General features: G+C 44.4%; 1 protein-coding gene across 1 annotated transcript in view; it reads right to left on the bottom strand.

Annotated features, from left to right (window-relative positions):
- Positions 1 to 24868, bottom strand: part of Myrip (myosin VIIA and Rab interacting protein) — a 320799-nt gene that overhangs the window by 60623 nt on the left and 235308 nt on the right. The window contains exons 4-9 of the mRNA XM_026401622.2: positions 23502 to 23638; positions 17214 to 17294; positions 11961 to 12058; positions 11691 to 11771; positions 9905 to 10048; positions 2167 to 2320 (exon numbers count right to left, since the gene is read on the bottom strand). Coding sequence (XP_026257407.2) covers positions 2167 to 2320; positions 9905 to 10048; positions 11691 to 11771; positions 11961 to 12058; positions 17214 to 17294; positions 23502 to 23638 — 695 coding nt within the window. The remainder of the gene's footprint in view (positions 1 to 2166; positions 2321 to 9904; positions 10049 to 11690; positions 11772 to 11960; positions 12059 to 17213; positions 17295 to 23501; positions 23639 to 24868) is intronic.

Here is a 24868-nt window from a genome sequence, read left to right as displayed (position 1 = left end):
AAACCTACCACTTTGTAAATCTGAATTTTCACATGATGGGTTTTTTTGTATGCTTGTTTTGATGATAGAGAGATACATATTATGGAGCAGCAGTTGAAAAGCTCCACATGTTGGAGTCACCATGTTGGGGTGTGAGGACCAGTTCTGCTCATGTTAGCTGTGGGGTCTTGGACAAGTTATGAAATCTCACTGCCTATTGATGCTCTTATCTTCCAAACAAAATAAAAAGAGCAGTTAGCAACAGCCCTGGAGGAATAAATAAAATGGACCCTGCACTTTATAAAGTGATTTTAAAGGTTAGCTGTTATTGTTTAGTGAAGATCTATTAATAATATTCTCATAAGCCCTGTGGAATCTACAGTCCTTTCTCTGTGGAAATGTACATTTCATAAGGAGAGGGACATGGAGGGTCAGTGGGGGTGGTGGGGGGAGAGTGAGTGACAGAGGAAGAAAGAAAGAAAGGAAGAGAATAAACGAATGAATATTAATAGGCTGGGAAACAGGAGGAAAGAGAAACAGATCTAGAAATAAACAAATGCACTTAAAAATAAAAACAAAAACCAATACATAAATAAAGAAAATATTGTGTGCTACCGAATCTCTGCAATGTCCTGGATCTGCAGTTTCTACTAATAGGTGCTAAAGGATTAACATGGAAACCATCTTTTTTGGAAAAAATCTTTGGAGCGACAGTTAAAAATATTCCATGTGTATGATTCTTTGCACAGTGTGGATTTTGCTTATATAGCTGTTGGTTAAATCATTTCCTTATAGAGTAGAAGTGACAGCTCCATCTTTAGAAGCTTATATGTACGATGATTATTTTGCTATCTTTTTTGTTGCTTTTGTTTTTTTCAGGTGAGGGTCTGACATACACCATGGGTGAGAATACCATTGGTAGTTTCTCATGTGAAGACAAATGTGCCTGGTTTCCATTCTGTGGATGTACATACCACCCAGAAAGGTGGGAAAGGAACAGATGTGTTCTGAGGCTGGGTAGGCACCTTTACTCCAACAGTCACGGGGTCTAGGAGACCCTCGAGTATGGGGGCTTCCTGGCCCTCAGCGGCTGGCCACATGGTTACAAGCATCTTGCAGCCTTTTGATTTGACTTTAGGAGAGTGACTAGCTAATTTGAACCTCTATATTTTGAGGCTCACGACTGAACAAATTTTGTCAAGGACTATTGTTAACAGATGGTGAGCTCAATTGCTCCATGCAGTGCTAGAACATTCTAGGAAAATAAATAGGAAGAACACAGACACTAATGAATTAAAGTGCTATCTCCAGGTGTGGCAAGATAGACATTATTCCATCGAAGCCTCTTTCATGGCTGGGTGACATTTCTGGGATACCTGAGCCACACAGGGCTACATTCCCCAGTTCCTCTGTATGGAATTGTGGCCACATGACAGGTTTCTGCCCATGAGATGGGAGTGACAGTGGTGAGTGTGTTTCCCCAAGGAGAGGGGTTAGGGAATAGAGGTCCTCTGCCTCCTTCATTCTCTCTTTCTCCACCTGCTGGCTGAATGTGGATGATCTAATAGAAGATTCAGGTCCTAGAGGGCAGTGGAGCCACAGTGTAGGAACCTTGGCCTCTGTAGGCCCCTGCAAGCTAGGGACAATTGCACTGCATGGGTGTGTGATGAAAAAGGAAATGACTGCATTAAGCCCCTTGACTGTTTGGTCTACCTGTTATAGCAGCAAGTGTTACCCTACTTAAGTATCCGGTTTCAGAAAGGAATTCCTTAAAACCAGATTGATGCTGGGACCCAAATCCCTTTGAAAGCTGAAATGCCCTAAGAAGTTGGTTTAGTGAGTCTGTCCTACATAAGATGCATCCTCCTAGTCTACCAAGAACAGGGGGCTACCGTGGGGCCATGCAGCCGAGTCATTTTAAAACCCTTGCCCAGGAGTACCCGTCTCACAGGTCTCAGCAAAGAACATGGGATATCGATGGCACATTAAAAGCCTTCATTCCACCATAACTAGAAAAACTGGCCAGGTTATAAATGGTGTGCTGTGTCAGAGACCTTCTGACTTGGCCCAGCTGCCCTGAATGGGCGTACACAAACTTATGAGCTGAGTGGCATGCAACTGCTGAGAAGCCCCTGGGCAGCACTTCTGATGCCCACAGATCAAGCAGAGGCTGCTTAAAACCGTTACTTTTTCCATCCAGCCCATCCATGCTCTTCCAGCTGGTCAGAGCAGACTCCTTCTTTTGATGCTGGCTCCAGTGCCTCGGGTGCCTTGACACAGTCTCCTGGGAAGAGGGCTTCAGGATATCTTCGCCAGAGAATGAGAATGCAGACTGGGAGCGCTGTGGGAAGAAAAGAGGGGAAGGGATGAGCTCACGGGGCACAGTCCCTGGGTTGAATGCGTTCAGCTTTGCAGAGGACCATGTTTAATACTATAGACTTTTTTTCTGGTGAGCCTTCAAAGCTGCAAATGAGTACACAATGCCACGTCACTGTCACTGAACAAATGGTTCCCTGTTTATTCCACTGCAAGTGGCCAGGCTTACTAGGTAGCACAGAGGTGCAGAAGAATCCTATAGGGCCAGTTCTCACATGCATGGTTCCTTCTTGTCCAGCCATTCTCCTCGTCCATATTTCTTAGGACTAACTGCATGAAGACCTGCTCTAGGTCATCGAAAAACAAAAACATTTTCCCCCTCCAAGACTTTCAGACCCACAGGAATACAAAGTTATGGCACAATGTATGGGTTATAATTGATGAGCATTCAATGTAGGGTTAATCCACAAGCCCAAGAATGATCACAGCGTGTTCCCGTTTAGCCCACGAAGCAAAACACAATGAACCCAAACCTAAGGAGAACTGTGGAAATGGGAATTCTAATGACTGACAGGAAACATATCTGAATTGCATCATATATCTAAAGCTCAAATACTGAATACAGAGAACTTTAACAAATATGTAGAGATCAATTTTTTTCCTTTGCCATTTAATGAAGGAATTTCATGGTTATTTATTTCGGTCTTTTATATAATGATGTCAACATTAAACAAAGTACTAATTCAGGCTCCTGAGCAGGGTGCCTCCCCCTGTTGGCTGATGTTACTGCCAACAGCACCTCTCTCGTTTATCCCAGTGACAAAAGTGCTCTCCTCCATGTTCTTATGTTCGTCCTCGCCCACCCCAGGCACTTAGGATAGGAGACACAGGGACATGCTCAGGGAGCGCTTTGAGCAGGGCTGTGGCATAGTTTGGAGTTGGACTTGGGAGCCAGCTGTCCCTGGGCTCAAACACCACCTCCGCTATGACACTTTGGCAAAGTGACTTAATTCTGGAAATGACCTTGCCCTGCACTCCCAGTAGATTGCATAATAGGCGAAAGCTTAAAAAAGATGCTTGATCCTAACAAAGAAAGCCAGCAAAAGCCAGCATGGGATATCTGGGTGACCACGCTGAGCTTTATGGTTGGAGTCTGGGGAGAGGGTGACACACTCAGTGGCCTTGCTTCCTAAGAACACAACCCGTTTGAAAAAGACACAGATAGATGTGGCTCAGAATCCAGCATGTCATTACTGCAGGCCAGGTACCCTCTGGCACAGGCACAAGGCACCAATTCACTGTGCTGCAGAGTATGCGGCAGACCAGCTTGGGTCCTAAGCTACGGGAAAACTCTAGTTCCCCCCACAGGACTTTTGAGCAATCTAGGAGGACGATGGGCTTACAAGACAAATAAGGAAACTTCTAAGCTGTGCACCAAGGGTTACCACCTGCTCCCATCTCTATGAATGCAGAAGCAAGGGCATAATGGGCCTCCGGAGACTCTGTCGGGGCAGTGGCCATAGTCAGCATGGTTGTATGGCGAATGAGCTGCATCCTTATGGATTCCACAAAACGCTGTGCACAGGTCTCATTTCCAGCAGGTCCTGGCCCATGGAACTCCACTGACTGCCCCTTCCCCAAGCTGGTTGGGGATCTGGTTTCCTCTGCTTATTCATGCTTTACTGCACTCTACTGCAAACATCTGTCTTCTGACTGGTGTGCTCACTAGACAGAAGAGCACCCAAGGGCAGTTCATGTCCTGTGAGTGGTGACCTTCCCAGGCCCTGGCACAGTAAGTGGTACAGAACTAGAAGTCAATGAACACTTGCTGTGGACTTAAGGCTGGCTAGAGGATGGGTTTTTCAGAAGTGCCGGAATTATTTTTCACTAATTTCTTAGGTACAATTGGGGAGTGAGAGGAAATAATTGCATCCTGGAGAGCAAGGTTTTACTTGGAGAAGAGACAAACACACACACAAGTGGCTTGCGGCCAAATGCTTCCTTCATTCTGAGGACACAGCAAGGACTCCCTGTCCCCAGTGTTGGGAACGGTTCTGATGATGCCACTTGACAAGCCCAAAGGTTTTCATGGAGCTGGGGATTCAAGGAACTGTTTGTGATTTTGTGAAATCCTTGAAAGATGATGAGAGGCTTTCAGAAAGCACAGAGATCAAGGCTGATAGTCAAGTGCAGGGATGTTATTAGAAAGAAGGAAACATCTTCCTAAGGCAAACCCCACGTTGTGAGAACCGGGCAAAGGTTTTTCTATGAGACCACACAGGTCTTTCCACACATTGACTTGTCAACTCCTTCAAAGACTGGGAGCTCCTTGAAGGCAGGAATGGTCTTCTCTGTGTGATCCTCAGTCTCATGTTTGCACCTGAATTTGCAGGATATATGACAGTTCTGGCTCTTAAGGGGCAGACAGTCTCATGGCCAAGTCCGGTTATGACTGCAGCTACAGAATCCATTCTGCGTATTCCAACTTTAAAACAAAAGTCTACAAGATTTTCACTGTAAATAACTAAATACATGTTTCCAAAAGGGAACCAAATAATATATCATATTTTATTTGTGCTGGCTCAAACTATATCTTATGTGAGTAGTATATGTCTGTGGGAGGTTGGTGGGGGTCCATTTTTATGAGGAAAAATGCTTCCTACCCACCCCCCCCCCCCCAAAAGCCAAGACCAACAAATGAAAACTCTCTCCCTAGTCCCAACAGGGAAAATGGATTCTGTGTTTTTTAAGAGAGCTGGGGATGTCAGGTTTTTATAATCTGTTTAAAGCAAGCCACTGGTACATATTTAAAAAATTATAACCTGACAACCACAAAATGTAATAGAACTGTCTCCTTCCAGCCCAGGATACTGGGCCCACTGCCTCCGGCCAGGGTGGAAGAGTCAGTTAATATCTAGACCTGGTTTTGCCACGCATTCACTGCAATAAGCAAAAACACCAGCAGATGGTGCAACAGCAGCACTTTTACGACTCGGCTGGCTCCTGGGAAGCAATAGGAATTTTTAATAATTTATTTATTCATTACCCTAGCCAAGCCTTTGTGTCCACCCTTTCTTTACCACTCACAGCCTCGGCTTTTTTCCCTTCTTCTTACCCACCCAAAGTCCACCAAAGAAGCAGGACTGGGGACGTCTGGAGTGGGGGTGGTGGGGTTTCCTGTATTCAGCACATCAACACCATGGAAAGATGGACATGAAAATTTGAACTTCCAAATAGGCACTGGCTCTTTACTCTTTGATTTTGCTTATTCATTTTTACTTTTCAATTTTTTTTGTGTGTGTGGTTCTGGAGATTGAACCTAGAGGTACTGTAACTACCCACCAAGTCTCCCCACCTAGCCTTTTTTTTTTGGACAGGGTCTTACTAAGTTGCCCAGGCTGGCCTTGAACTTGAGATCCTCAGACTCCTGAAGTTGCTGGGATTATAAGAATGTGCCACTGTGACTGGCTTGGAGTGGCTGTTTACTCTTTGGGCACTAATTCATGGGTGAAGTTTCAGGTAGAGTGAGTCAGTGGCTCTTCCTCTTGCTATATGGGATCTTGGAGGAAATTCAACTGTTCTAAGCCTCAGTCCTCACGTTAATGGATTAGTATCATACCCAGCACAGAGAAGGCACTTAATAAATATTAGACCTAATAAGAGCATTTATTAAGCCCCACCATTGACTCTCATCCATTAACCCATTCAAAATGACTGGGAACACATGGGTAACTGAGTCGGTTGGGTAACTTCCCCAAAGCAGTTGAGGGACAGAGGCAGGGTTTGAGCTCAGATCTGCGTGGCTTCAAGTTGGTCCCCTTCCATGCTGTCCTGGTGTGCGCCTGCAGCCTCTGATGAAAGCCTGGGAACAATGTGCTCCAACCCAGCAGGGTTTGCCATCTGAACCTGCTGGCTGTCAAGCTCTCAGTGAAACACCCCTGTGATCACCAGCAGCCTTTGCTGTCTTTGCAATCTCAGCGTCTCCTATGTGGGCAGCAGCAATGTGTTCTACCGAGCTCTCTTGAAATGACAAATTGTTGTGATGATTGCTGTGATTATCATCATTGCAAAAGGACAGGCTTCTGGGACACTGAACATGGGCTTCGGAATAGTCTTTACTCTCAAAGAGCTCACAGTTATTAAAAGAGGGAGAGAATATTTTTATTATCCAGGCTTTGGATACAGGGAGATCGATAAGCGTGGTCATATGAAGAAAGAACTGATAAAGCTTTGCTTTGTATTTTTAGGGGTCAGACAGAGGCATTCAATTTAGTCCAATAATTATGCTCATAATAAAAAAAGTATTTTAATTCTCTATTATGGCTATTCAAAGGAAAGAGCAACTGTGAGGGAGGAAATGAGGGAGACACAAAGAGAAAAGGCTAAGGAAAATAGAAAGGGGCCAGAGAGAAAACACAGGGAGAGTCACACAGAGGTTCATCTTAGTCACTGGGCACATAGTCAGCGTCTGGTGCCTGCAGTCATTATCATTATCGACAGGATCACCAGAGTATTACAGACACCCTCTCATATACACTCACCCACAGGGCCATTAAATGATCACAGCCCTTGCATTAGTGTCTTCTAGGATATTGCATCTTAAGGCTTTGAAAGCCAGGTTGCACCGACCCCCTACTAGCAGAGAGCCACATAATGAGGGAGGAAATTAAAAAGGGAACAATCACACGGAACTGTCTTGCAAGAGAAGAGATGAGAAATCCCATCTGAATGGAGCTGAATTAAGTTTGGGTATTACTGTTAAGTCCAAGCAGTGGGGCTGGCAGGATTTTGGGGTTCTGCACTGTTATTCCCTAGACCCCAGGTGTCAAGGTTGTTGGAGAACGGCAGAGAAAGAACAAAGTCCTGCCAAGGGCCCAAAAGTTTAGGGTCCTTTACAATTTGAAGGTCAGGAAGCCCTACTCAAGACACCATCCTTAAGCCTGGCAGCTGTTGGCATTGCCTTGGAATATCTGGTAAGAGTGTGGAGGCCCAGTCTCTGGCCTTGACCCCCTGAGTCAGACCCCTTGGAGTGGGACTCAGACAGGCAAGTCCTGAGAGCTGACTCTTGGCCTGCTGGTTCATCTTCCAGGCTCTGGCTAGTGTTCACATGTATTTCTGCCTCTGTGTCCTTTGTTCATCTCTTTATTTAAGCCACTCAACAACTTTCTGGGATGATGGAAATGTTCTGTATCTGTACCATCCAATGAGTGGCCACTAGACACTGGTGGAATTAAGTAGTTGTGGCCAGGGGTGACCCAAGAATGGGAGTTTTAATTTTATTTAACTTTGTGACTTGGGCCACTGTATTGGAGAATCTCTGAGCTGAAAGGAACCTTGGAGATCACCGAGTTCACTGATCTCCTTTCAGTGGGGCTTGCGGATCCCAGCATGTCAGGGAGACACCAACAGCTGCTGTTTTCTGGGCTTGGAGCCTGGATGACCAAAACATGGAGAGGTTCAGCTCATGACTCATAGGGGCTACCTTGATGATATAGTGACATTGATTTTGAAAGGCAGAAATAAAGTAATACCAGAAAGAACGTGAACTTTCATTCAGAGATGACACCTATGTGCTACGTGGCCCATACCTGCTTCTCATTTAGCCCCTAGTCACGGAGCTCCAGACATGTGACTGCTGTTCTGTCTCTTGAACAGGCCTGCTCAGAGCCTCCATGCACACTGTCCCCAGTGCAAATGCTCTTCCTTTCATTGCTCCCAAAGCTCTCATCTTTCAAGTCTTGGTTTCAGATCACCTGGGAAAGAATCTCTCGGATGCTTCCTAATCAAGCTTTCCTTCCTTCCTTGCCTCCCTCTGGTCAGCAATGACTGGAACGTGTATTGCTGTGCCCCCCAGATTAACGTGCAGTGTGTTGAACTGGAAGGAAGCCCTGTCTCTGTGGCACCTAGCACAGCACCTTGCACATAGCAGAAGCTCAATAAAGACTGTTGACTGCATAAAGCATCATCAGAGTTGTCCTTTGGGGCAGGTATTTTTTAATCCCCATTTAATAGACAGTAAATAATACAGTTGTTCAAGTTCACAGAGCTAACCAAGGGCAAATTCAGAATCCCTCTCAGGAGTAGCAGAGGCAGAGTCTGAGCTCCCTATACTTAGCCCTGACCCCTCTTGCTCATGGCTGAATCTGGGGGTGGTGGAAATTCCTAATTCTTAGAACCCCCAAAGTTGACTCATTTGCAGAAAATATTTCAGAAAGACTCCCCAAATGCAAAACAATATTATGCATGCAGCCTGAGCCCAGAATGGCAGGTGTGATTTAGTGACAGGTCTGAATGACAGGCTATTTGAAGGATATTGGCATCCCTGCTCTCTCCTGTAGAAGGCTTTCTCCTCTCATTGTCAGAAGGGCCTCTCTCTCCTGTGAATCTCAAATGCCTTTGCCATTTCCACCTTGCCACTGAGTGTCCAATTATGAGCTGACTTCTCTTATCTTCTTTTACCAGTCTTAACTAACTGAATCTACACCTGCCTTGCTAACCAGCTAATAAAGTTGGGAGGCGGGGTGCAGGGACTGAGTCTTCTACTTATTTTGTTCTCTTTGGTGCTGAGCGTGTGATGGTAGCTGTAAAGCAAGCTGACAGTGTGCTGATAGGAAAGGTTCTGCCGATGAATCAAAGAAATGAAATTTCTGATAAAGCCATGAAGGTCCTTGTTACTGCCAGGTGCCCAGTGGCTTGTGAGGGTGTGGGGAGTTTATGTAGGTGAGTCTGTCTAGGATGTAGGTGAGCCTGTAACTGCAAGCCACTGTGTGCTGCTTGGCACACTCTTTTATCAATCAGCCACATAGGGATGGATGTCACCAGACCTTTAGGGGAGCAGATTGAAAATCTGGCATTGCCTATCCACCCTGTCTGACTTTCCACTATTAAAGGGCACCCATGGGTTCCTGTCCATGCCCCAGACTCTGACCACAAGCACCAGCAGCTAACAGAAACCTGGGTTTCTGGCTGACCCTGCTCCTCTGACTCCTTTCCCAACATGCTGCACCTCCTGGGCTTACTTAAACAGTCCCCCAAGGAATTTTCTAGGCTCAGTGACTACTGCAGATATGAACAACCCAGACCCATGGGCCCACAGGAAGGCCACTCTGCTCTGTGACTCGGCTCTTGGCTTAAAAGAGGGTGGCTCCACATTGTGACTTCCCAACCCTGTCTAGAGGTGACCACTTGGGTGGCTGAAATGGCCCTGGGAATCTTCTCACGGTCACTTCTGCGTTTCAGTTAAGCAAGCGATCTAGGTTTAAGAATTCACACGGCCGTCGTAAAGCTATCTTCCCCCTCACTCAGAACACATCTTTCCAGAATGAATAGAAATTATGGCCTACCAACATCTTCATTTTTCTTAAATTGGTCTCTGCATAAAAAAACCCACTGCATGTTCGCCCACAGTCCTCCTGTGCTTTTTTTTTTTTTTTTTTCTCCTCATTCTCTCTCTCTGCTCCCACACCCCACTGGGCCCCCACTCACTCGCTCTCTTGGTTTCTCTCCTGGCTGACCTCTAGGATCCAGTGGGCACACGAGAGACCACCTCAGGTGGCTAAGGGCTCTGACTCGCACATGTGCAGGGTTGGTGGTGCTGCTGGGGACTCACCCAGAGGGTGGGGAGTGCTTGGTGGCCTGGTGGGGAGGAGGCGTCCCCCTTGTCCGCCTTCTTGGAGCTGCAGCTCTGGGGCTGTGGCCACTCGGGCTCCTCTTCCACTTGCTGCTCACCTTTGCTTTTCTGCTTCCTTATGATCTGGTGGGAGTGAAGGGAGGACAATGAGGACAAGTTATTGGGAAGGATGCCAGAGACCTGGGACCACCTCTGGGATTTATTTTTTTAGCCATTTAGGAGTTTATTTGCTATAGAACATCAGCTTGGTTCAGATCTGCCTTATGATAAAATAGCATGTACAGCCTTGCTGTGGTCTGTGTCTGGAATGTTCCCTATAAATATAATTGTCCCTCTGAGAATTTGTTCTAGGAACCTCTCTCCCCTCCAGATACCAAAAACCATGCATGCTCTAATTCCTTTTAAAAAAATGGCACGGCATTTGCATGTATCCTATATACATCTTCCTGTGTACTTTAAATCATCTGTAGATTATTTATAATACCTAAACCATGATAAATGCTAGGTGAATAGTTGCTAGCCTGCCTTGTTTAGGGATAAATAGCAAGAAAAAGAAGGCCTGGGTGTGTTCAGTACAGAGGCAACCATCACAGATCTGGGTACCTGGTAGATACCAGGGGAATGATGCTCCAATGAGTCCTGGAGAGGAATGAAGGGCCTGTGAGATGGCAGAAGGCTGCAGCAGGTGTGCTGGAGCATGCCTTCATTCATGTGGACTCGGACTAGTGCTGAGTGCATGGCCAGTTCAAGTTTTGCCCTTTGAACTTTCTGGAACTTTTTCCTCCCTCATTGAATATTTTCAATCCATGTCGGTTAAGAAGTACAACCATGAGATACATCCACAGATATAGACCATACACCAACTAGAACCCTGTTATGATGTTAGCAGCTTCTTCTATCTCAGTGTCCACCATGTTGGACTGTGTTAGGTACCATATAGGCTTTACCTCATTTAGTCCTCAAGATATCTCTAAGAGGTATGCACGATAATTCTCCCCATTACATAGATGAGGAAACAGGCTCAGAGAGATTAAATTATCAGTTAAGACCACATGGCTTATAAGTGGTTGCACTGTCACGGGGACCCAAAGACCCGACAAGAACAGCTTAGAGGAGGAAAAAGTTTATTTTGGCTAATGGCTTCAGAGGTAACCAGTGTCTCTGGATGCAAGTCCTGACATTAGGAAGCATCTGAAAGTCCTAAGGACAGGGCAGACACCGACATCAGGTCGGGGTTGGCTTCAGCTCCTGCCAATGAGCACCAGCAGTAATGTAGGTTTTCGTGGGGCCATCTGTACAAAGGTCCCTGGGCTCTCAAATTCTATAGGCAGGAAGTAGTCAAGAAAACTGCCCAGGCATGAAGATGGGCATATTCTTCAATGCCCTTTTAGACTAGAGAGGATAATGGAAGGAAGACTCTGTGAGCCAGGGAACAAGAAACTGAGGAGCCTGACCAGGGACAGACCTGAGCCTAATTGGGGTATGTCCCTCACCTACAGGGTGGGGACCAGCCCTTTGTCAAGTGCTTTTGCAGTCCCTCCCGGTACAATGAGAGTAGACTTGGCCTTGATCTTGACCTTGGGACTTGCTTCTGTCAATGGTATGTGAATCAGTAACAGTGGTCAGGGCTGGTTAAGGGCCTCCAGGTGCTCCTTGCTCTCCCTTTGCTCCTGTCACGGCCCCATGTTTGCTCTTCAACTCTCCAGGTCTCTGATGCTGCCTGCCTGGGAGGCTGCAGCCATCAGGATTGCCAGGGCACACCTACCTTCTGCAGTATTGTGGTGGCCAGCTCCTCAGTTAGCTCCTCCTTGTGATCCCGCAGGTAACTGGCCTCGTTCTGCTTGTCCTGCAAGGGAAGGGAATGGAGGGGATGAGGTCTCACTGTCTTGGAGGAGTCCTGACCACACGTGCAGATGGGGTCGGACACTGGTCTAGTAAAAGCTGTCGGGTCACTGACCTCCCAACTTACCTGCACCACCTCCCAGCCACAAGGACCCTCACCCCAACCTCCCACCAGGGAACAGGGAAGCCCTACCAGGCTGTCCCCATAGGCCTCGGCTTTGGAAATGGCTTCTTCAATGGCCTCTTCTGCTACTCGTAGGGCGACGGCCAAGGTGTCCATCATGCTGTGTCCTAGACATGAAGCAGAACAGGGAGCACTTTCTAAAATGCAGTGGCAAGCCACATGACTGCTTTCTCTTCTGCTTCTGCTTAAAGCCTTTGGGGTGCCAGGACAAGGTCCAACTGCTTTCAGTGGCAAGTTCAAGTTCCTTGCCCTTCCTGCCTGCCTCCCTCTGACTCCCACTCTTCATTCAGATCTCACACCCCAGACACAACAGGTGTTTTGAAATTCTTTGAGAACTACCATCTCTCTTCTTTATTCTCTTATTTTGCTCCTCTGCCCTGCATATACTGTATCACTGTGATGACAGGGACAGAAGTTATCATATGTCCTAAGGACATAGGGCTGTGCCAGTGGTTTAATGCAAACACAAAACTCATGGGAGAATTTTTTTTTTTTTAGACCATAAATCAACATCACTAACCACAACACTGGACCAGCTCACAGAGTTCAACCAGATGCCAGGGCCCAGGCTGAGAGTTTCACATGGGCAATCACACTGAATCCTTCCCCAAACCAATGACTATGCAGAGACCATTTTACAGATGGTAAATTTGAGGCACAGAGAGGTTAAATAACTTGACCGAGATGAGACCATATGACAATAAAAGAGTTAAGACTTGAATTAAGTACTATGTCTCTAAAGCCTGTGATTTTAACCACAAAAATGAAATGAATACAAGTTAACATTCCTTTTAAAAATAGTGCAATTATATTTTTTAGCAAAGACACTCTTTGTATATGGCAATGAATGGGAAGAAGTATGTCTAAATCAAAGGACTTCCCCAGGTGACGAAATTCTTTTTGGAGGTAAGTGCTGGGAAGAGTTCTGCTTCCCTTGAGGTACTGGAGTTTTGCTTCATATCGGTGGGAATTTCTATCATCTTTCCGTTAGTTTGCTTCAGAAACCCAAGTTATATCAGGCACAGGAATGTGAGTCGGAGAGGGTTGGGTGCTTAGGTTTCTTTTCCCCCCATTTCAGCCTCTTATTTCCATTTATAATCTCCGAGCCATGTATTATTTAACACATGCAAATCCCCTGAAAGCTGCTGAAAACTCCTTATGGAACAAGACAGGGGGCAAACACATTAATTCATTAATTAATCACTTGCTCAATTAAAAAAAAAACATTCAAGCTTCTTAGATTCCTAGAGACACAAATGTGAACAGAAACTAGCATTTGGCAAACATAATAAAGTTTCTAAAACCAACATCGTTAGTGCAGGTCAAAGCGATTTAGCCAGCTAATGCAAACATGATGGAGCAGCACAGGGCAGCCGAGCCTGGGGCTCTGCATCCTGTAATGTTCCTGACTGAGTGCCCAAAGAGTTTTCCCAATGTTTCAATAATCAGAACCAACAAAATCTAAGTTGTCATCACCCCAAGCGCTTCCTGGAGAAAGACCCTATATCCCCTGTCTCTCTTTATTGTGATGCCATGAAGAGGTCCACGTTCTCATTGAACAAACTTTTGCTGAGTACCTCCCCTAGCTAAGCTCTGGGGTGTCCGCAGTGATGCTCTAATGGATAAGGTGAGTCCACATTCTCATGTGCTTTCTGAGCTATAGGGTGACCAGGTACCCAATTGATAGGGAATTACCAAGTCCCATAGATTCCTGGAAAACAAGCAGCTGGAGCCATAATTAGAAAGGCTTTGGATGCCATATTTATTTATTATTAATTAATTTATTTTAATTAGGTATGTATGACAGGAGGATGCATTTTGATTCATTGTCCACAATAGCAGCACAACTTTTCACTTCTCTGATTGTACATGATGTAGCATCGCACCCTATGTGCAGTCATATATGTACCTAGGGTAATGATGTCCATCTCATTCCACCATCTTTCCTGCCCCCATGCTCCCTCCCCACCTCTCCCCTTTGCCCCATCAAAGCACCCTTTCATGTTCAAAACACTAGAAAAACTAGGGATAGTAGGAACATATCTCATCATTGTGGAAGCTATCTATGCTAAACCCAAGGCCGACATCATTCTAAATGGTGAAAAATTGGAAGCATTCCCTCTAAAAACTGGAACAAGACAAGGATGCCCTCTTTCACTACTTCCATTCAATATAGTCCTTGAAACTCTAGCCAGAGCAATTAGACAGATGAAAGAAATTGAAGGGGTATGAATAGGAAAAGAAGAACTCAAACTATCATTATTTGCTGACGATATGATTCTATATTTAGAGGATCAAAAATCTCCATTAGAAAACTTCTAGAATAAATAAATGAATTCAGCAAAGTAGCAGGATATAAAATCAATACCCATAAATCAAATGCATTTCCATACATCAGTGATGAATCCTCTGAAAGAGAAATTAGGAAAACTACTCCATTTACAATAGCTTCAAAAAAAATGGGAATCAACAAAAGAGGTGAAAGACCTCTACAATGAAAACTACAGAACACTAAAGAAAGAAATTGAAGAAGACTTTAGAAGATGAAAAGATCTTCCATGCTCTTGGATAGGCAAAATTAATATTGTCAAAATGGGCGTACTACCCAAAGCGCTATATAGATTCAATGTGATTTCAATTAAAATCCCAATCATTTCTTACAGACATAGAAAAAGCCATCATGAAATTCATCTGGAAAAATAAGAGACCCAGAATAGCCAAAGCAATCCTTAGCAAGAAGAGTAAAGCAGGAGGCATCACAATACCAGACCTTAAACTAGACTACAAAGCTATAGTAACAAAAATGGCATGGTATTGGCATCAAAATAGACATGTAGACCAATGGTACAGAATAGAAGACCCAGAGAAAAACCCACACAAATACAGTTATCTCATACTAGACAAAGGTGCTAAAAACATACATTGGATGCCATATTTATGATTCCGGGATCAGAATGATGTGGAAAACAGGCTGAAAAGTGAAGGTTTAGGCTGGTATTTCAGAGAGGAAAAACTGCTGGGGATGTATAAGAGGGTTTGTTAAATGACATAATGTTTGGTTTTATGTGTTACTTGGCTAGGTCATCATATCTAGTTATTTAATCAAGCATTAATCTATGTGTTTCTTTGATGGTATTTTGTAGATGTGGTTAATATCTACAATGTAAAGTAGATTACCCTCAGCAATGTGGGTGAGCCTAATTCAATCATTTGAAAGGTCTCAGAGCAAATACTGATGTTTCACAGAGAAGAAATTCTGTTTAAGGACTGCATCATATACTCCAGCCTGAATTTTCAGACTGCTGGCCTACCCTATGGATTTCATGTTTGCCAGGCCCCAATGACTGCATGAGCCAGTTCCTTGAAATGCACCTCTCTGTGTGTATGTATGCATATCCATATGGCGCCCATTGGTTCTGTTTCTCTGGAGAACTCTGTCTGACATAATGGTCACTGAAATCAGTATTAATACAGAAGAATTTCTTGTAGGGAGCTGCTCAGACCATGAGCCTCAGAGTCGAAAGAAAAGGCTAAGATTAGAAACAGAGGTGGTAGGCAATGGGTGGATGGGTAGAAGTGGGGAAAGAAACGGAGGAAAAGATGACTCTCATTGGTGGACCTAAGGGGCTCAGGGGCTTGATTAGGATCATTGTGTCCTAATGACTAAGCATTAGATTTCTGAGTCTAGAACTCTGAGTTGAAACCAAGGCTGGGCATTTCAGGGTCAGCGACAAATAGCTGTGCACTGAGGCCATATGACAGCGTGTGGTAGCCCTTGGGGATGTTACTGGCAGTAAGGGTGAGCGAATATGGAGTCTTCATGAGAATTTTCAGGAAAGATTTGTCTCTCTATCCATCCATCCATCCATCCATCTATCTCTTATGGAAACTGGGTCAAATGATTATGGAGACTGGCAAGTTCCATGATGTGCTGTATGCAAGCTGAAGTCCCAGGAAGGCAGGTGGTGTGATTCAGGCTAAGTCTGAAGGCCTAAGGATTGTGGGAGTCATTTGCCTAAGCCCTGAAGTCTGAAGGCATCAGAAACTCTTAAGTCCGAGGGCAGGAGGGCATGAATGCCTCAGCTCCAGAAGAGTGAGTGAATTTACCCTTCCACCATCTTGTTCTGTTGAGCACTGTTATGTTCCGGATTCGGGGTGTCCCCCCAAACCTCCCGTGTGAATGCAGTAATACTTGGGAGGTGAGATGACTGGATTGTGAGAGTGATAACACAGTCAGTTCCTCTTATTTTGAATGGACTGACTGGGTGGTAACTGTAGACAAGGGGGGGGGCCTGGTTGGAGGAGGCGGTTCACTGGGTGTGTGTCCTGGAAAGGTTCATCTTCCCTGGTACCCCTTCCTCCTTCCTTCTCTCTACTTCCTGACCCCACCTTGAGCTAAGCAGCTTTCATCCAGCCAGCCCTTTGGCCATGATGCTCTGTCTCACCTTGGGGCCCAAAGCAATGGAACTAGCAGAGATGGACTAAACCTCTCAAACCAAAATAAGCTTTTCCTCCTCTAAATCCTCTTGTCACGTATTTTGGTCATAGCAATGCAAAGTGGACTACACACAGGTCCCCAAGGGATTGGAGGATGCCCACCCACATGGCTGAGTGGATCTTTACTCCATCTACTGATTCAAATGCTAAACTCTTCTCAAAACACCCTCACAGACGCACTCAGGAATACTGTCTTACCAGCGGCCTGAGACCTCCTGAGTTGAGTAGACATATGGAGTTCATCCTACAGAACCCAGAGAAAGAACAGAGATGGCGCAGAGGAGCTGTGGGCCTCCCACAGGAGGTGGATGATTCGGGAGGCACTGGTTATCAATGTCTAGTACTTTAGAGAGGAGGCGAATTGATTTTATTCTATTAGAAGTTTGTTTCACTTTAACTATTGCTCTAGAGAGCAATTATATTGATACCAACAAGTAGAAGGTAATCAGTAGTTTATACTTTCTTTATAGGGCACCCTATTTTAATGAGATGCACAGGTGAATGGATTATTATGTTCGGACTCCAGAACATTAACTAGTGGATTGTAAAATATCCAATGATTGGGCTCTCTAGGCCATGCTTGGGATATACTTACCTATTTTGATGATGGATTCTTCCAAATAGCAATAAGAAGACTCATACAGACTAACACATAGCAATGAATGGTTGCATTGGGGTGTAGATATGACTGGGAGACCCTGACAGTCTGATGGTGTTTCTATTCCTCCAACTTCCCAGGAGCTGTGATCTCTTAAGCAACCTTACCTTCTGACTGCCTATAAAATGTTGAGTCACTGCCTGAAATGCTTCCTTCATTCTCCAGGTTAGACTCAAAAAAGCCTCCTCCTAAAGGAGAGAGAGAGAGAGAAAAAAAAATGATTAGCCCTCAGCAATCAATGAGTACTGATGTGCTGAGTCCTGGAATTGGCAGCTGACCATGACACACTTTTGACTGTCAGTCTTGCAAAAATAGATTGAGAGAGTCACTGGGTCCCATATTGATTTTCCCATCTTGGACCTCTGTATTTTTTCTTCTCATACTGATTTCTGGACATCCCCCGCAACTTTCTTCCAATACATTTTCCTATGGTTTGAATGTTTGTTCCCTCCCAAACTCATGTTGAAATTTAATCCCTAATGCCACAGTCTAGGGAGGTGGGGCCTAGTGAGAGGTGATTAGGTCCTGAGGGCTCCACCCTCATAGGTGGATTGATGCTATTTCAATAGGAGTGGGTTAGCCATTGCAAGTAGGCTTGTTATCATGGAGGGCTCCTCTTGCTCTCTTGGTCTCTCACCTGTGATCTCCTGCTGTGTTCTACCTTCTACCATGGATGACATGGTCTTAGACTTCTCAGCCTCCAGAACTGCGAGCCAAATAGACTCCTATTGTTTATACATCACCCTGTCTCAGGTATTTTGATAGAGCAACACAAAACACACTACGATTCCTTTCAGGCAATATGGAGTCAAAGGCAGAACCACATATCAAAGTCTGAGAAATGTGAAGTCAGCTCCCGGACATGAAAATTACTAGTTGTGTGACCTTGAGCAAGTGACTTCTCTAACATGTGACTTCCAAACCAGAAAAACAGGAGTATCAATTCTACTCTCTGATGTGTGAAGAGATATTCCACACATCATTAGCTAGAGGCCATGGCACCTATCCAGACAGAGGCCTTTAGCTAATGATTTAATGGATTTAATGGTGGTCATTCTCTTCTGCAGAAAAGAACCCACATGAAGCAATCCCAGAATGAACCAGGTAAGCCTGGTATTCAGTCTCCTAAGACCTACTGCCACTTCTCTCAAGTGAACACATAACCTTGGTCTTCATTCCAGTCTGGGAAGAGCAATTGGCTAAGACCTTTTTTAAGCCCTCTTTCTGGATAAGGATGGTTAACCTGTGCTCCCATAATAACTCATCAGCTGAGATCTCTGGAGGTGAGGATAATGGCTTTTCTTTTCTTTTTTTTTTTTTTTTAAATCACTGTACCTCAGAGCCCAAGATAGCAACCAGACATCAGGTGACTCCAAAAATTAAAAATAAATATATTTTGAATTAGATGCTGGTGGAAGACACAGACAAAACCCAAGAAAATAAATATGGATCTACATTCCTTAGCTCCAAAGGGGGCAAATGCCATTGATCCCAGGCCAAATAGGCTGTCATGGAGGCATCCTCAGGGAAACACTGAAGGTATTGGCTGTGGATATTTGTAGTGGGTTTGGTAGGCTACTGCTGTCTTTAGGAAATAAATCACTAGTGGGCAGCCTGTCATTCATAATTCAGCTTGACCGTATGTCACTCTCTGTGTTTGAGTTTTTTGCCTGAAGTCCATCTACTCTAGCTCTGTGACCTGAGAAAGAAACTTTCTCTTCCCGGGTCTCAGTTTCCTTACTTTGAAAATAAAAGTTTTTGGATAAGCCACATCTGCAGTTCCCAGTCTGTCTGAGAGAGAATGGTTCTCTTTGGCAAAACCTCATTCATTCATCTTGCAAATAAATAGTCCACAGGTATCTACTAGGTGTCTGAGCTTGACCTAGGGGTTAGGGGTACATTGGTGAGCAAAGGTGGAAACCCTGCCTGCCCCGACAATCTTGAGAATATAGTGTAGTCAAAGACTTGCATAAATAAGTAGCAAGTGGTAGATATGTTAAGTGCTCTGAAGGAGCAGTTAACAGTATAGTGAAAATGTTCAGCAGGAAAGACAGGTCTAGTCTGTGAGAACCAGCCAATCAGGTATGGGAAGGTGGGAGATCAGCGTGGGCAGAGCAAACAGCTGGTGCAGAGACTGGCAGTAGGAGAGCATGGTGCATCTGGGGACCCAACTGAGAGGCAGCGTGGCTGGGCTGAGAGAGGAGAGGGCGTACAGGTAAGGTGAACTGGGTCACAGGCCTTACAGGTCCCGGTGGCCACATTAGTGCTTGGATCTTGATCCCAATAGCTTTATGAAGCCACTGAAGGCTTCACAGAAGTGACCTCTGTGTTCTGATTTGTGTCTCTGAAATGTGCTGTGGCTGCTGTGTAGAGAACAGCGTGGGAGGGGTAGAGGTTGGGTATAGAGTTGAGGAGGAAGCCCACTTTCTGGGGTTCACCTGTGATGAGCAGGAATAGCAGGGTGGTAAGTGGAGGAAAATGCAGTTAAGGGAGAGTTCAGGAAATGGGAGAGACTGGGGTGTGTTCATAAATTAACAGGAAGGGCCCAGTTAAGAGAAAGTTTGAAGCCCCGCACGGTGGTGCACGCCTGTAATCCCAGCAGCTCAGGAGGCTGAGGCAGGAGGATCATGAGTTCAAAGCCAGCCTCAGCAAGTTAGCAAGGCTCTAAGCAACTTAGCAAGACCTTGTCTCTAAATAAAATATAAACAAGGGCTGGGGATGTGGCTCAGTGGTTGTAGTGCCCCAGTGTTCAATCCCCAGTACCAAAAAAAGAGAGAAAGGCAAGCAGTAACATTCAGGCCTTCCTGGAATGTGGTGGGATCAGGTGTAGAGAACAAGGCAGGGGGCAGATCACAGAGCAGAGGGGCAGTGGCTCTCACTGCAGGAGCACAGAAGGGGGAGGCAAGATAGTCCCTGGTGTGCCCCATTTGCCAGGGGTGGTAGAAGGTGAGGTCACCTGCTGAGAGGATGAGGACAGAGATCTGAAGACGTCTTTGGGGGCCTGAGCTTCTCAGAGGATAAGCTGAAGTTCTGTATGACTTTCTCTCTGTTTCCCTTTAAATTCATAGGTAGGAGCACTGGTATCATTTAGGAGGATGTGATTTTCCCCAAGGGCAGAAAACCATCAAATTGTTCCTCAAAACACCGACACAGCAGCCACACGACATCAAACCACGGCTTCCTGTGAGTGGAAGCAACCTCTGATGTCATGTGGCTTAGTATTTTCAAAAGATCACATGTGTCGATCAAATTCCAGATGAAACATGCAATAGACCCTTTCTGGAATCATGTCAAAAACAGATCAAGGGTGGTAATAAATAAAAGCAGGGTTTATTTTTCCACTTCATTTGTCTAATACTAAATAAAAATGTCTTTGGATTGTCTGATAATTAAGTATATTAATAATGGCTACTTTTACCTTTCCAGGTAGTGCTTCTTTTTTAGAATAAAAATGTCGTGCTGGAACTATCAATAAGCGCTCACTACCTCTGGGCATTATATTATTTATAAATGTGTTCACTTATTTATCTGATTTCTCTATTAGAATGTTGGTTCTGAGACAACGGGATCTTGCCCATTTATTATCCCAACACTTCAACCAGGAGGGCACACAGTAGGTGCTCAGTAAATGTTACTAAAGTAATGAATATAAGCTGCATTCCCAACCCTAAGTGAATGGGTCTCCTTTTGGGTCTCACCTGGTCATTTGATATGGGCTGCAAAAATAGGAGTAAGGGTAGCTGGGGAGGGTTGGGGAAGGGCTGATGGAAGGACAAGGTGAGCATGTGATGGGCAGCCCAGAAGACACTACATGAATTTTCAATGTACTAAGTGTTTTCTGGGAAAGTACACTGGCCCATGTAATGGAGATGTGTCATAAGCAAGAGGAGTTTTACAATGAGTGTCCCGGATCATAGCTGATGCATTGTGCACTGATGGTTTTGCCGATTATATTCTGGCAATGAAAATTCTGAAAATAAGTGCCCTTGGATGGAGCTGAAGATTGAAACATCTTATTCAGAACTCTGCTGAACTAATTATGGTGAAGTTCTAGCTGAGGTTCTCAGTCTTGGATGTACCTTAAAATAACCCAGGGAACTTTAAAAAATATGTATATTGGCTCACCTCTGGAAATTCAGAAGTAATTAACAGCCAGTGGAAGACAATCCTGGGCACTTGAATTTTTTTCCAGAGCTGCCTAGGTAATTCTAATGCCTCATCAGGATTGAGGATGGCAACCCTAAACGGGTGTTGGGTGACAGGTAAAGCTAATGCTAATGGCTCCCCAGTCATTTCACCTAACCAGGAAGCCTCTAAGGCGCTGGAGGATTTTTCCAAACTTGAGTACCTAACTTTCCTCCTCATGGCTTGTAGAACACATTGCATGATTTTCTGATCATGGCTTCACAGGTTTGAGTGCTTCTTCGCTAACTGTCTACTATCTGCTTGTCTCCATTTTAATCAAAAGGAAGTCTTAGTTTGAAGGAAGATACCCATCTTTATTTTTTTCCCTTAGTACAGGGGATTGAATCCAGAGCCTTGTGCATGCTGAGAATATGCTCTGCTACTGAGCTACATCCCCAGTCATACCCCTCATTTTAAATCCACTGATTCCAATATTTCCATGAAGTGTCTCTTTATGCATAAAATGCTAAGATTGGACTAGTGCAATATGGAGAACACAGATGTGCCAGGCATTGGGCCATGCTTTGGGAACGCAGTCATAAAGAAGCTTTCACCTGTGTACCATGGGGGTCACCTGAATGTACCGTGGTGGACACTGATTGAGGTGCAGATGAAAGGAGATGAATCCTAGTGGGCCCAGCACCTAATCTCCTTCAGTTGTGGAGATACTTATTCCCAGAAAATGATTCTTCTTTCAAAATGCCACTTGTATTTTGAAAACCCTGCATTAGCCCACGTGGGATTCATGTCTGCCTTCTCTACGTGTGGGGCCTTAGTGAGAAAGGGAAAGAAATTGGAATTGTGTTCTGTTCTTATAGATAACTCCCCACGCATGTTTGCTCTTCTTAATTTGTATGAAGTGGTAAAAAAGCTTAGGAGATTTAAATATGGTGTCATATGGCAGACCTGAGGTTGCACAAGGGAGGAAAGAGAGGACGGGATATAAATGAGTGAATGGATTCTGTTCTGGAAACTTCTTCAGATATCTGTTTGAGTCAAAAAACTGTTAATAGGGCTGGGGTGTGGCTCAGTGGTAGAGTGCTCGCCTGGCGTGCAGGAGGCACTGGGTTGGATCCTCAGTGCCACATAAATGTAAAGTAAAGATATTGTGTTCACCTAAAACTAAAAAAATAATATTAAAAAAACTGTTAACAGCATTACTTTAAAATTTTATTTCTTTTTTGCCTAGTGAAAAATTTTTAGAAAAATAAGTAAAAAGAAGATAAAAATAACACGTGGAAAACCCTTGGCTGCTCGCTGCTCGCTGCTCTCAGCTCTAGGCTTCCTGAGGAGTTTGAAAGACAGAGAGTCTAACAACGACCACAAAAGGCCCTAATGATTCTCTGAGTTTAATACTTCCATCCTATTTCCCTCGTTATCTAAGTGGCTGGCATATTTTTAGATAAGACATAGCCAAAGGCTTTATTGAGAATACAACAATGTAAAATAATGATGGCAAGAAAGCTCCAAATGAGATGGATGAGATATTTTTTTTTCCTTTCCTTGTTTCGCATGGACAAAAAGCATTTACCTGTGTTAGCAGAATGATGGAAAAAAATATGCATCTAGATATAAAAAACAGCCTTTTTAAGAGGACATGCTGTTCATAGTATTTTTTGTTCCTACAGGTTGGTCTAATAAGGTATAAAGAACATAATCTCTCATTCTAATTAACTTGGTGTCGTGATGGTATAAAAACAGCATGGGTAGAAATTCATCCTTCAGCTCTCCTAGGAGGGTGCTGATGCTCTGGTAAGTTCCCCATGACATCAGACTCTGGGTCTGGTAAGAATAGACTTTTGGGGTACAAGAAGAAGAGAAAGACAGGGGCACAGCCTCAGAGTGTGGACCTCATCTCTCTTAACCAAATGAAAATGACTTTCAACTGTTTTAGTCATTGGGGGATGATGAGCAAGAAACTTTCATCTCCAGGGATCCAGAATTAAAATATCCAGAGTTTGCAGAAATATTTTGGTCTTCCTGGCTCCTACCATGTCAGCTCTAGCCCATTTGGGATGTTGGGACCCAAAGTCAAATTTTAACACTGTCTGGTACCTTTCCTTCTCTTTCTGCTCCTCACTAACACCTGATCTTGAAGCAAATCTCTCTGTCTCACGTGAGTGTGCTCCAGTGTGCAGGAGCTCCAGGCCGGGCCTTCTTCCAAACTGTCCACCCACCAAACACTCCCAAGCCGCAGACAGCCAGGGTACCTAGAATGTCCAAGCTGGCACCGCTCTCCAGCCGGTGTTTCCGGTACAGGTTTTTTAGGACCTTGGCACTGCCGAAGCGCTTGAAGCGGCTCTTCACATTATTGTAGAACCATTCCAGAGACTGAGTCCTCAGAAGTCTGGGGAAACAGAGAATTAGAATTATTAAGTGGTGAACTGTAATATTGCATTAGGCCCCTTGCATTAGGAAGTAGTGTTTATTTTTTGTTTTAGTTTCTTAGCCCCTTGAATCTGGGTTGGCTTTATCGCTTGGTCTGATTACATAGAGTGGCATAAGTGATGTTGAATCCTTCTCTTGCTGCTCCTGGGGATCCTGTAACCCTATGTGAATAAGCCCAAGCTGGCCTGCTGTGAGATGCCATGAGAGACACGAGGAGGCTAATTATCCCTCTTGTCCCAACCAATAGTCAGCCAATCCCCAGAAAGGTGAGTGAAGCCATCGACTGCCAGTTGACTAGAGATGCCTGAGATGAATGACCCTAGGTGAGACCCTCCATCCAAGTCCATCCCAAGAACAAGCCAATAAATGCTTGCTATTTTACTGTTTGGGGTTGGTTCATTACACAGAAAAACTAATGGATCCATCTACTTGATGGCAGCTTTATATTTGACACTTTCATTGCATTAAGATTTTTAATCCAGCCTGGGAAAATAAAAAACTTATGTTTTTTATTTTAGTGAAATAGCAAAGTTCCCCAGCCTCGACCCCAATCAATGAAGCACTGAGGGAAAACCATTTCTTGGTTAGCACTGCAATGGCGAGTATGAAACATTTTGACAAGATTCTTCTCTTTTAGGCAGATAAGGACATACTTCTAAAGTCCTTCTAAAGTTTTTGTTGTTATTTTTTTCTTATTATGACTACAATAACAAACCCTCATTTTAGGAAATTCAGAAAAATGAAACGAAATATAAAGGATTTCAGTTCAATAGAAGTACAAGCACACATTTAGCAGCTCTCTTTTCTTTCCCAAACTCCAGAGAAATGACAGCAGATGTTGAAGGGGAAAGAAACCTATAAAAAGTATGAGGAGTGGGGGCAGAATCAGAGATTTTTGACAAATTCCTGGAAATTCGGAGTGAATGAGAGTGTACAGGTTACAGAGAAGGTCGTCCTTCAACATAGAAAGAAGAACTCAAACTCTTTGGATGGTCCAGTTTTGAGTGGGGTGATTTAGAGAGCAGGACAAAAATACAGCATTCAGAAAAGGGTGTTCAATGGTTACGTAGACAACAGTGAGGTCTCTTGGCTCCTCCATTTTTCTCAAATGGGTATTTAGTCCAAGGATGATTTGTCTTAGGCCATAAATAGAAAGCAGTTTTCTGTGGAAATTGCACAATCTACTGGA

This window comes from Urocitellus parryii, chromosome 3, assembly GCF_045843805.1.
Source record: "Urocitellus parryii isolate mUroPar1 chromosome 3, mUroPar1.hap1, whole genome shotgun sequence".
In the NCBI taxonomy this organism is placed as follows: domain Eukaryota; kingdom Metazoa; phylum Chordata; class Mammalia; order Rodentia; family Sciuridae; genus Urocitellus; species Urocitellus parryii.
This window is presented reverse-complemented; position numbering and strand designations above follow the sequence as displayed.